Source organism: Poecile atricapillus, chromosome 6, assembly GCF_030490865.1.
Source record: "Poecile atricapillus isolate bPoeAtr1 chromosome 6, bPoeAtr1.hap1, whole genome shotgun sequence".
Lineage (NCBI taxonomy): Eukaryota > Metazoa > Chordata > Aves > Passeriformes > Paridae > Poecile > Poecile atricapillus.
Genome location: NC_081254.1, coordinates 28,486,630 through 28,499,534, shown reverse-complemented (window position 1 = coordinate 28,499,534; position 12,905 = coordinate 28,486,630). Strand labels below are relative to the sequence as shown.

The following is a 12,905-nucleotide window of genomic DNA, read 5'->3' as shown; positions in this document are numbered from 1 at the left end:
AGGATTAGCTGCCTTACACTTGCTGACCCTGCATTTTCCCAGCAGGAAAAGGGTTAGGACCCCACTTGGAACAAACCAGACACTGAAAGGTTCATGGCTTGTTTTGGAAAGAAAAATTATTTAAAAAGACAAAGAAAAAGAGAGAGGAGCTCTAACACCTACTCCTCTGGTTTGGTGGAAACTGGTTTCCATTTGCTCTGCTGTCACAGCAGTATTACGAAAATAACCACATGACCTTACAGAAATACCTGCAGCAGCACCACTTTACCATCACAGTCACACCCTCTTCTTTGCTCCTGAGAGTAGTGCTTACTCTCAGGGCCTCACGAACTTAGGCAAGATTCACTACTGCTTCACCATCAGATATTTTATTTCTGTGTTGCATTCCATCCTGAGATGACCCCTTGTTGGATTCAAAAAACACTACTGTTAAAAATTGTAGCTAAAAACAACCAAAAAAGGTAATTTTCTCCAAACACAACCTAGAAAGAGCCTTGGTGGGTTTCCTCAGCATGAGAGCCAAACTGCAAATCAGAAGGATGAACTTTTTGACTTTCCTAGTGCTGTGCTAGCCAGGAGCTGGCAGAGCTTGCAGGCGCTTCCAGGAAGGGCGAAGTAGCAAAAGAGACGTCATTTCCACAAGTAGGAAAGGGCAAGGCAAGGAAGAAAGCAGGCAAGACCTTTAAGTGAGAATGAGACCTGTCCACAGACAGCTTGCATGACTGCAGGTAAATCCTTCAGGAGCTGAAGTACAGACCACTCATCCACAAAAATGGAGCTAATCCTAATTCCTTCATGGAGTACTGCACAGCTATAGCTACTCTTGGCTTTCAGGTGCTCATGTAGCTCAGCAATGACAACGGTGTGGGAAGAGCCAAGAAACTAGAATTTTCTGGGAAGCCAATTCATCCACCTTTCTCCAGTAACTAATAAGGCTCAGAGTACAACATGGCCACATTTCCCAAAATGGATTAGTAACTCCTCACTACTCCATATATGGAGTACAACCATACTACACCATATATGCAGCATAAATCTGTCTTCTCTGACTTGTGTTGAAAGAAATTCTCAAGATGGAATTTCAAAGGAGTTTAGTCATAATTAGGAAGACAAGATGAAGGCTGTATTTTTGACATTGAAATCAAGCAGTCATAAAACTTTTTACTTCTTGAAAACCTTTAATATCCGATGTCCTACTGTTAATCCCATTATGGTTTAGGCCCCATAAAAAATATATACCACAGTAGCTCACACATCACACTATTTTAAAAAACACCTACATAGGATGCTTCCTCTTCTCCCTGTTTTTTAAATACAAAGGTAACACTGGCTCAATGGTTTTGTGTGGGGGATAGGAAACACTTAACTCTGGGTGCTGGGATGCCCCAAGTACCACAGAATCGCAGGGAAGATTATAAGAGTTGACAAGATTAATCATATTTTTCACTTTAAATAACAGAACAATTAACAAACAAACAAAGAAAAGCTATTTGGAAATGAAAAAGTAAAAAATCCTTTAAGAACCTTATGGAATTTGCTTTTTCTGGATGGCTGAGGGGAAGCACAAGCTAATGCTGTCTGCACAGACCTGGGAGCCAGCGTGGAGGGCTCATGGGAATCCCCTGCTTGTGAACCATAGCGTTCCACTCTGACTTCTGCTGAACACTTCCAGTGTGCCCAACACACAGTACAAACCCCTTCCCATTCTGCTCTTTCCCCACCACATGTACTCTTCACAGAGATCACCACAACACACAACTCAAAGAAACTCCAAGAGACACTCATGACTCCAGTGAGCCTTCACATGTTTTCCTGAAGTATATCACACTAGGTATAAGATTTCACTTCTCCTTTTCCTTTGCCATCCCTTCACTGAAATGCATCCCCATATGTGCTTTTTCCAATGAACACCAAGCCTATAAGCTGCTTTTCCAAGCCAAGAAAAGTTTGAAAGAGGTCACACCTCTTTCACACGCACAGAGAACAGGCTCTGCACATTTCCTAAGAGGGTCATATTACGTAGAATATCCATGGGAGATGAAGTGTTCCCATCCAGTTTCCCACATTTTTGGCATTGAAGTCGCTCTTTGGGTTAGGTGAAGTGGGAAACTTATGCATTGGAAAAGGAAAAGATCAATGGTTTTGTTCCCCAGATTTGCCTATCTCAGCCAGAACTCCTCAGCATACTTTTGAGGGTCTAATAGAGTGATTCTTGCTATGAAAGTTGACTGCTATATTCAGCATTTGGGACTCTTCACACTCACAGAGGCACTCAGCTTAGGACAGCTTTTTTTCTTCCCTTGAACAATGTTGAAATAATTTTCGTCTTAGTCAGATGTTAGACAAAACTTTCTAGCAGTAACCACAGTTAATCAGGGCAATAGGCTGCACTGTTTCCCTATGCAATCCTGCTGTCAAAAGCTTTTAAGGCCATGCTAGATTGGCACCTGCCTGAAAAGCTTTAGATGGAGCTTATCCTGCCTTGGGATGAGGGCACCAAATGAGCACCGCAGGCCCCTCTCAGCCCCATCCCTGACAGCTTCAGAAAACTTCAGAAACCACAGAAATCTGAAGAACACAGTTTCTTGCTCTCCTTTATGTACAGAGCCTGAGCCAGCTGCAGGGGCAGCATGGTGAATCTCAGGAAACCTCTCTGAGGTTTGCCCTGGGTGACAGAGTAGAAGATCTGCTCCAGAGTGGCAGCTGCAGCTGGCAGAGGGAATTAATGCCATGTGTGTGGGAGCAGGTGGGCAAAGTAAAAGGGAGGATCATGAGGCATCTGCAAGGTACTGTTTCCATTAGCAGAACAAGACAGCTCCTTGCCGTAGCAAGGAAAAACCAGGAGCAAAGCAAACAATGGGAGGGATTGCAGGGAAGAGGAACCCCCTACCCACACTGCTGAAACTGGCTGCACCCCAGCAAGCTGTGCAGTTACACAGCTGCAAACTTGGAAAAGGGCGGACAGCTCTGAGGAGCACTAGGATCCACTCTATGAGAAACACTGGAAACAAACACAGATCAAAGGGAAACACCAAGCTGTATACACAGCTGGGGCTGTCTTCCCCTGTTAAAAAGAGAAGGGCACGTAGGTTTTAACTGCAAGCTCTTTGTGTGTGCTTGCACGTAACTGTGCATCTGGGCAAACGTGTGTACTTGCCCCACGCTTGGCTTCCTGACATTGCCGGAGTGTAGCTAATGAATGGTATTTTCCAAGCTGGATGGAAGATTCCCACAGAGCTGGGCAAAACCTGACTGGGCAACCCAAAACTCAACCCACCGCAGGGAACAAGGCCAAATAGGTAGAAATAAAAGACATGAGAGATACAAAGCAACCTCTGTTTTAGCCTCTGATTTCTACAATAAACCTGCTGCACTGCTCCTCCTTTTAGAATGACTCATTTGAACAAGTTCATTGAGATTCTAGAAGGAGCAGAACAATTCCCATCTAAGGGCTGGGCTTTGGCCATGTGGAATTCGAATGAATTACCCGATTGTTCAGCACGTTGTTTCTTTAAGTAGCACTGTAAAGTCTCCTGAGATGAAAATGTGGAGGACACACTGCCCAGAACTTCCTTGGAGAGCCAAAGCAATCTCTCCTGCACAATCCAGCTCTGAGAGAAAGAGGAGAGGAACATATGGCTGAAGCACATGGAAATGCTGGCGGCCTCCGGTTGTCAGGTCCTGGAACACTCTTGGCTGACCAGGCTCCTCTTCAAGGCTAGTGACAGCCACAGTGGGCCCCTCAGGGCTGATCTCACCTCTGAACCTTCCTGTTCTGTTCCTTTTCTTTCTTGGGATGATCATAGGGAGATCTTCCCATACACAAATAAGCAGCAAAATCAAGTCTGGCATCAACTACCTTTCCACATATCCCTCCTGATGGTTGTATGGCTTTGCCAGCCTTCACCCACATGGAAGGGTCCTTGCCCTTTTACTACAAACACACTCATTTAATCACAAGAAGAGCAGTGTCTATCAAATGTCCTTCTTTTGTTTTTGCATTATTCACTGTCCTGGACAGTAAGGAACCCTTGGCACTGCTCTCCAAGTGACTCAGCATAACTACAGCACTGTAGAGACAACTAGAGAGGAGCAACAACTGCCCAAGTGAAGGAGCAAGTATTCACCCAAGAGCCATTAAAAGCTGTGCTTCTAAATGATTCAGATGCTTTTATATATTCCACCCTGGCTCAGCAACCAGACAACTCAGAGATAGCAGCCTGCACTTGCCTCTGTAAGCATGACTAAATTTTGTACAGCTGTTCACTACCTACTATGATAAAAACCACACCCTTACCATAGGAACTGCTATCAGTCTGGACCATGTGTGAACCTGCTGATACCATGCTTCTATAAAAGTAACACTGCATTTCAAACTCATGTCCTGTTTCCACTGGTGGCTTCATGAATAAGCTTTTCTATACCAATCCTCCTTTCCCTCAGCCCCTCCTGTGCAGAAACCCTTGTACAGACAGTTACAAGATCACTCTGTAACTGCTACATCCCTTTTCCTGCCTCACCTTTTGTGAGCTGAACATGCTCATTTGCAAAATCTCCCATTCACAGCAATCTGTTCTTCATCCCGAGCCTTATAAGTACTCAACTCCCAGGCAAAAAAAAAAAAAAAAAGAAAAAAAAAGAGAAAAAGGAAAAAGAGAAAAAGCATTCATGCTTTGCAAAAGCTTTTCATTTTTCCCTAAATAAGTCATGTTGCTTTATGAATGTACTCTCAAAGGTAAATAATTAACAGGCAAGAGGGACAGAAAATCTTATTACACAGCTAATGGGAAGTGATGCTCAGGCAGCAGTGTACCCATAAAGTACAGCTTCAAAGGACAGCTCCTAGGCCTTCTTAATGGAATACTGGGCTGAAAACCTGACTCATGCAGGGATCCCTCTGCATTCCTCCAGACTCAGACAAATCCAAAATCTTTCTCTGAGATTCAACCTACGTCTAACAGGCTCAAGTCTCTTTCACCTCTGAAAAACAGGATACTTCAATCTTGCACAGGCACTGTAAGGAACAACCACAAAGAGCACTAGGCAGAGATGATCTCTATTTTCACACAAATTCAATCTCCCAAGGACAGAAGGAACACTAGTAGATGACACCATCTACTGCTATGTTCTGCCATGGCCCTGATGTAGCCCTGTCCATGTTATCCATTTGTTTCAATGTGAGGAGAATTCCTGACCCTTGATTGCACACTGCCTATTATTGCTTAATTGTTTTATGGTTTTCTCATGCACTGTTCAGGAGGAAACCTGTGAGGTCTGTTTGCCCACAGTTATGCAAACTACTCAGGGTGACCAGCACCACTTGCAGCCAGGCAAGAACCACAGCAATTGCAAGATGAAGCCCTTTTCTACTTTTCCAGACAAGGTTGTGAACACCTGTCACACACTTGAATTTACCATCACAGCACCCAAAACTAGGAATTAGACCATACTGCTGCCTCCCAAAGCAGCAAATGTGCCTCCACTTTGTGTCCCTCTTCTCTTTCCTTATGGGTGAAGGTGTCATGCAGCACCTCCTGGCCCCGGCCAACACTGAGGGGACACAAGGACACTGAGAAGGACACAAGGAGTGAGCATGATGTTTTGAAGGAAGGTGGAACAGGGGAAACTTGTGTGAAGGAGAGAAAAGGCAAGCAACTGGCTGGAGATGTGAATCAATGAAGCAAAGGACAGGGTCAATGCAAACTTGTCCCTGCTCCTTTTCTTCATCCAGGCACCAGCTGTATGCATGTTCCTGCTTCTCACCTGGCAGAGGTAACACCAGGAGACACCTGGGGCCATCTCATTCTTCCCCTCTTGCCTTGGAATATAAGGTTAGAGGTTATCAAAGCTGTCATACTTTGGTAAAAATGGGTCACATAACAGGAAAGAGAACAAGAGCATGTTTACTTAATTTCCTATCCCACTTCCTTTGGTTATTCCAAGTCTGCACAGGCTAAATTATTCCATGTACCAGATGTAGATCAACACATACAACTCCAACTTCTGCCCCAAGAGTACAAGGTCCTGAAATTTGTCATGAACAGGTGATCTGTCTCAAAATTATATTCCTATTACCTCATCTTCCCTACAACAGAAATTCCCAACTGGCTTTTAGCTAGCAATGCTTTCAGGCCCACGAGCAATCTCAGTCACTTGAACAAGAAAAGTTGCATCAGGACTGCTGGCTCTCAGCACCTCAAAGAGCACCCTGGGAATAAAAAATAAAAAAAAAAGCAAGCCTACAAAGCCTCCAGAGATCCATTTAGGAGAGAGATGGTAAGTACAGAGCCATGACATGACTGAAAATGGAAATAGGAAAGCTGAATGCCTGACTTCCTACTTCCTACCTGGAGCCAGAGGTCCAAGATCACTGATTACAGAGGGCATTTGCCCAGTCTTTATAATTTTTTGAGGACAGCCATAAATATACAGAACTGGAGAGGGTTCAGCCTGAAAGAAAACCATGGCAATGCACCCAAGCAGAAAACTGAGGATGCAAGTTTGGGAAGAGATTCAGGAACCACACCTGGCAATGATGCACTCCAAATCAGACTGGTGATCTCTCATTTGGTGCAGAGACCTGACTGCAGAGAATGTTTCTTTCGAAGATGGGGGCTTCCTCTCAAGTCTCCCTTCTGGGAGGCAGGATGTTGAAAGGATTCTCAGCATCAGACCATTATGACAAGGCCAAGCAGATTGTGCTGACAGTTCTTGCTACACCATGGGAGAAAAACACATCAGAAAATGCCCCAAACACATCTTAGTTAAGAAGGGCTTTGCGACAAATATCTGTTTCTGAAAAATGGCTTATAACAGTGATTTTGTTGTGCAACATTGTTGAAACAAAAACATTTTTCTTTGTGACAGTTTATCCAAAATAGCAGTATTGTTCTTTTTCGTCTTTTTTCTTCAACAGCTATTGGATTCCTAAGGGAGGTGCAGAGATCTGGGAGCAGAAAGGATGATAGATAGGAATGCATACATTCTTCACTGCATCACTTTGAATAATAAAATAAATCATATTGAAACTAGAAATTCCTATATGAGCAGTACTAAAGGACTTGCAATAAAACGTGGATCATTTTGTTTCCTTCAAATCTTGGCATGGAGACTAACTGTACCTTTGCAGCAGCTGCACTCAGAGTTCAGAATGTTCAACAACCCAGCCACTGTAAAACCAAGCCTTTGCAGACTTTCAGTTGCAAGTGAATCAAAATGCTGCTTCTGCCCAACAGGGCACTTTAATGAGCAAGTGTTGAGCAAGGGGTCAGCCTTCCCCAGTTATACCAGTGACTGGTGAGTTCTCAGAGCAATGCAAAGAAACAGCAAAAGACAGACTGACACTAAGTAACACTGGCTGAGCCTGAACAAGCCCAGAAAGAACAGCTCTCTGACAGCCTTACTCCAAAAACCACCAGCTTCATCTTCTCCAGGTTAAGCAGAAACAGGAACAGCACTGTAATAAGTTATCCAGATCTCCTAAAACAGAGAAACATGCTGCAGCTCTGCAGAAAATTGTTAGTCCCAGCTGAAAACAGAGGCATCTGTCATCCAAACAACAGAGCTGAAGACAGCTAACTACCTCCAGCTCTTGTTCCACACTGGCCTTGGAGACAGGAGAGTTTAGCTACAGTTCCCACAAGGAGCAGTGCATGGTCTGACCTTTGGATGTGTCAAAGAAAGATGCATGCTCAGCTGTGTTGGACACGGTCTGACTGCTGCAAGGAACACCACAGGTTCCAAGTTTTATTAATGAGGAAAACAATATGTACTGTCAACGTTTGCTACATGAAGTTAGCATGAAAACAAAGCCCACTCCAGAGAACAAATGAAATTTACTGGATTAGTTTCTTGTTCCAGCTCTCCTGATAAATAGCACTGAACTCAACACCACATTGATTAGTTGGTTCAAGACAAACACTGATCAGATTGCCTTGGCAAGTATATATAGCACTACAAAAGCACAATCATTCTTGTCTATTCAGAGTAGCAAGGATTCACCATACTTTCATTTCCCTTCCCCCTATCTTTCCCAGCCTAGACAGATTGTCTGCACTGTTTCAAAGCCCTACATTAAATGCTTTTCCTAAGACACACTCAAAGCCCTTGTTCTAATGAAACAGAACCAAACGGTGCAAATGCTGCAGAGCCTCAGAAGGCCCCTGTGTTTCAGTGCAAGCTGACCTAGGTCATGGTTCTCTCCTCAACATTCAGTAGGGTGTTTTCTTCATCTTATCCACTACCTCAGATAGGCACCCAAGCACAACAGTCAGCTCTGGGTGAGAAACCGCCTTGGAGAACCACTCTGCAATAAGCAGTCTCTCACGTCAAAGAAAGAGTGGGTGAAGATGGGGGATTCTGGTAAGAGTAAAGCTAAAAACCACAGTACTTGATCCTTGCTATGTGTTTGTCTTCTTTGCTTCCGATCATCTCAAAAGATATCAGAGAGAAAGGATGTTACACCACTTCACTCTGTGCTTTTACACAAAACAAACTTTTAGCAACTTGGTTTAGAAGTTTGTCTCCTTTAGACTTTTTCCTTTTTCTTTCTAAATGATGTATTTTTGCAGAACTATGAATTCTGCAAGATCTTCAGAAAATTCTATTTTCAGTGATCCTGAGGTCTCTTTACCTCCTTGAATCCATCTTTTGTTTGAATTGAATTATTATTACCATAAGAAAAATATGCTTTCATATCTCATTCTTCACCCAATTACTCAGCTTTGTTTTCCTTCCTTCTGCTGTATTACAAAGCAATCACCATCAAAACCTAATAGAACAATGTATGATATACAGAAAAATGCTGGTGGTTTTCTTTGTTTTTTATTTTTAAAATCTGATCAATAGCATTACAAAACTCTTTCTTGCTCTGTCAGGAGACATAACTTTTCTAACAGACCACTGTGGTGGTCTACCAGAACTGCCACTTCACAGAGCAGCAGGAAGTCACCTCAGAGCTGTGTGTCTGCCCTTAATACCACACTGACCACATCCTCCTAACACTGGCATGTGTCTAAAATGTTCACAGACAACAGCTAACACCACTATCTGTACAACATACAACATTTACCTTTAGCCTGAATTTAATTTGTTGTCCTTTCTAAGAAAATATTACACTTGCAAAGTTCATCTTTCAGTCACACACTTTACCTTGTTTTCTTTCAGAAAATGGTGAAGTGTTGCTTACACATCAGGTTTTTTGGTAGGTGTGTTAAAGGACTAAAAAGTATAATTTTAGTTATGTATTACAGCAGATGAGAAGAATGCCGGTTTCTTGTTTAAACGCAAGCTATGACTCATCCTGAGCAGAGATAAACTGAAACACATACCCATTAGATAAAATTTTTCAGTGTGAGGATTAATGACAGATAATAAGTATAAATTAACTTTAATCTTTTACAACAAATGAAGTCCCTTATATAAATGTCACTGCAATCTTTTCAAATAAAAAAAGCCCAAATCAAAGCCAGAAGAGGAGTCATTTAAATATTACGGCTAATTTTTGGTACCAAATCAAAAAGCTCCTTAGCAGAACCAGTGCAGTGTTCTGGAGCAAAATATTTTCAAGCAGTAGACCTTAAAAATTGCTTTAATATTTTAAAATACATTTTTAGGGGGTTTTCTACATTAAAGGGGTACATATTAAAACACCATTGGCTTTGCAATACTTAGTCCAAGTTAAATCACATATTCAAAAAGAAAAAGAGCATTTTGTTTTACTAATATTCTCTTGCTACTGCTTGAAACAAACCCTCTGTAATTGTTGAATGGGTTAAACCAAAATTTAACTGAACATAAGAAGACTGCTGTTCACAGACAAGAAGGGGAAAAAACAGAGTCAGAGACCTAATAGTGGACAATTTTGAAAATTATAGTGTGTGTCAATAATAGAGATAACAGTGAGATTCAGAAGGAATAATCTCAAATAATAGGGGAAATGAGCACCTGTCAGCCACAAAGCCATTAGTATCAGGGCTTTTATATTTGCAACAGTTAAGTCTGGAGACACTGACAAACTTAACAACACAGCAAATAAAACATGGAGCTGGAGAACACAGGAAGCAATCCCCCTCACTCGGAAAACACTGCTGTAGAGTTTGAAAAGAAATGCTTCCAGTATGAAACTCGCTGCCCAAATCACTGGTAATGAACACTGCAAACACAGCAAAGGCACCACAGTGTCTAGCTGGGTTTGCAGATGTGGGTAGCTGATCAAGCTATAGCATCCTAATCAAGTGACAGACAATCCCAAACCAGGAACATCAGATTCCTGATCAAAGTTCCCAGATATTGGAGTTTGCCTGTACAGAGCAACCAATGTGATCATATGTGTGCCCTTCCCAGAAGGATGAAAACCAAAGGCTTGTAAAACCATGTCTGAGACAGACCTGGAATACAGTGCCCCGGAATGGGAAGCCCTGGAGGAAAGACCTTGCTGAGAAGGCTGATGGTTAGGAATCTTCAGCCTGGAGCAGGAGGGGACTAAGGAGAATAACAGACAAAAGGAGAGGAAGAGAGAGATATTATACCAACGGAGAATGGAAGGACAAATTCTGCAGCAATCAAACACCTTGTCAATATTGAGGAACAGGTGACATAAGAGGAAGCTCATGCAATAACACTCCTGTCATGGGTAACACTTCTTGACATGCTAGTCAATAGTCAATCCTTATGGTATCCCCACCTCAGATAATATTACTGTCCTTAGCTAAAGACAGGGAATAAAGGCAGAAACTTCCTCAACTCACACAGACAACTGGTACCCAGCACATCCCAACCCCATCAGTCCATATGAGTCCTTAGCTGGACAGTAAGTATGCAACACTGGCTGCTAAGATCTCACCCACACAGAATTTGAAGTTTTTCCACCTGCCCTCAGGCTAGAAGATGATCACATATCCAGGCAAACTTGGCCAGTGTGATAGGACCAGCCTGGTACAGGGAAAGATGGAGACAGCTCTGCTCTAAAGCTGTACTGAGTGCAAGCAGCATTTGCAGTAACAATTAGATATGCAAATAAGCACATTGAAGATTAGTGACGGTTTACTGTTGTCATGGAGAAAATAGCACCTTCAGTTCTGGGTCAGACCCAAGGACTGCATTTTCTTCCCCTCACTGGTAAACAGAATCGGAGAGAGCATGGGAAAACCCAGGAGCCAACACTCAGCACAGCTCAGCCTGTGACTGGAGAGGCTCAGGGAGCAACATAACCCGAATAAAAACCCTCACTGCATCAACTCAGAGAGACAAGACCATGGCAACTCTGTAGATACTCAAAAATACCATGAGGTAGAAGCACAGGCTGGAAGAAAATACGCACACCATGCAAAGGCCAAGCTGCTTCCCAGCATTGCTGCTGCTAGGGGGAGGCAGATGTGGGGGAAACTGAGGGCAACACAATTCATGAAGTACTCGGCTCCAATTCTCTTGAAGCCACATGGGAAGATCTTGTCTGAATGAAAATACACACTTGGCTCAAAGCCTCTGTGTGTCTTTGGCCATCCTCACAGTCCTCCCATCCCTTGTTAAATGATGGCAGCTAAGAGAGAAGAGGAGGCAATCAGCCTATTTAGACTCAGCTTTCCTTCCCACCCTGGGGGTTTCTTCATAGGAGCAGCTGGCCAGAGCACTGCCTTTGTTACAGCAGCCACAAAAAAACACAGACACCCACCCTCAGCCCCCCTAAAATCCCACAGAAGAGCCAAGATAAGTTTATAATGGAAACCCTGACACAACCTTAACTATAGCATCCTGAATGGAAGGCGATAATCTGATCTGTGTGTGAACTAGCTCCCCTTGTCTCAATGGTATTTCTCTTACTTAAACTCCTGTTACAAAATGGTTGAGTCACATAGCAGAGCCAGCCAAGTAACAAAACTGCAGGGCTTGCTAAAACATCAGATTCAAGAATAAACAGGTGCAATCCTAGAGCAGGTTAGAAGAGTCTCCGCAGGAGTGCCACAGTAGCCAGACCTCCGAGCCTCTGGACAATGGTATTCTCTTCTGTGCTACAGAGACTATCACAGCCCAGTGCAGGGGTGGGGGGAGAGGGTGCAAAGCACAGGGCTCTGCCCTTCGGTTCATGGTAACACATAGTACCCAGCGCCCAAGAAACCTGATCCCGTAGCAACCTCATGTATGGAAAGGGCCCCAATCAGATTTCACTGTGTCAGGAGAAGAACAGTATTTACTCTGCATACAGATTAGTCACAAAACTGGGTCACTTCTTGCCTTTTCAGAGAGAGAGAGAAAAAAAAACCCAACCAAAAACAAAGCTGCTTTTTCAGATCTTTTTGCGTCTTCCCCCCAACTTTTAAAACTCCATGATGCAGTGTGGTCACTCACAGCTGTCTAAGCTGATCAAACAGCACCTGCATGGGTAAGGTCAAAGCACATTACACTCACTAGGCCTACATTTTTTAGAATTCAGCTCATTAGCTACTTACCGGTTCTTTTCTAGTTCGTTGTGCGTAGACCTGGAAGATAAAAAAAAAATTTGGATTAGCCACCTTTGATCTCTGAGCACTAAAGTTCAACTGCTGCAAGCTGTATACATCCCCACTGGCACATCCCAGTGCAAAGCCAACCAACTAGATACATTAAAATCTGTAACCTCATTCTCCTTGCTGGCAAGATGTTCCTTCCCTCCAGTGCAGAAGCTGGTACCCTTATTGCTAAAGGAAATATTCCCTAGAGACTTAAATGCAGACAAAATCTCAAAGAGAGCAATGATTAGAACAAGGGATCAGAGTCTGTCACCTCCAGACTTCTGGCACTGCCACCAACCTAGTACAGGACTGAAGCTGTTCCTGTGCACTTTAGTTTCTTCATTCACCCTATAAAAATATCAGTATCATCTGCTAACACAGGAGCTCATGGAGCACTAATTTGTGCATCAAATACAT

At 43.1% G+C, this 12,905-nt stretch overlaps 1 protein-coding gene across 2 annotated transcripts in view; it reads right to left on the bottom strand.

Annotated features, from left to right (window-relative positions):
• The window catches only part of MXI1 (MAX interactor 1, dimerization protein), a 55,876-nt gene that overhangs the window by 16,277 nt on the left and 26,694 nt on the right, over positions 1 to 12,905 (bottom strand). For both annotated transcript variants that reach the window (XM_058842041.1, XM_058842042.1), the window contains exon 3: positions 12,447 to 12,476. In XM_058842041.1, the coding sequence (XP_058698024.1) occupies positions 12,447 to 12,476 (30 nt within the window). The remainder of the gene's footprint in view (positions 1 to 12,446; positions 12,477 to 12,905) is intronic.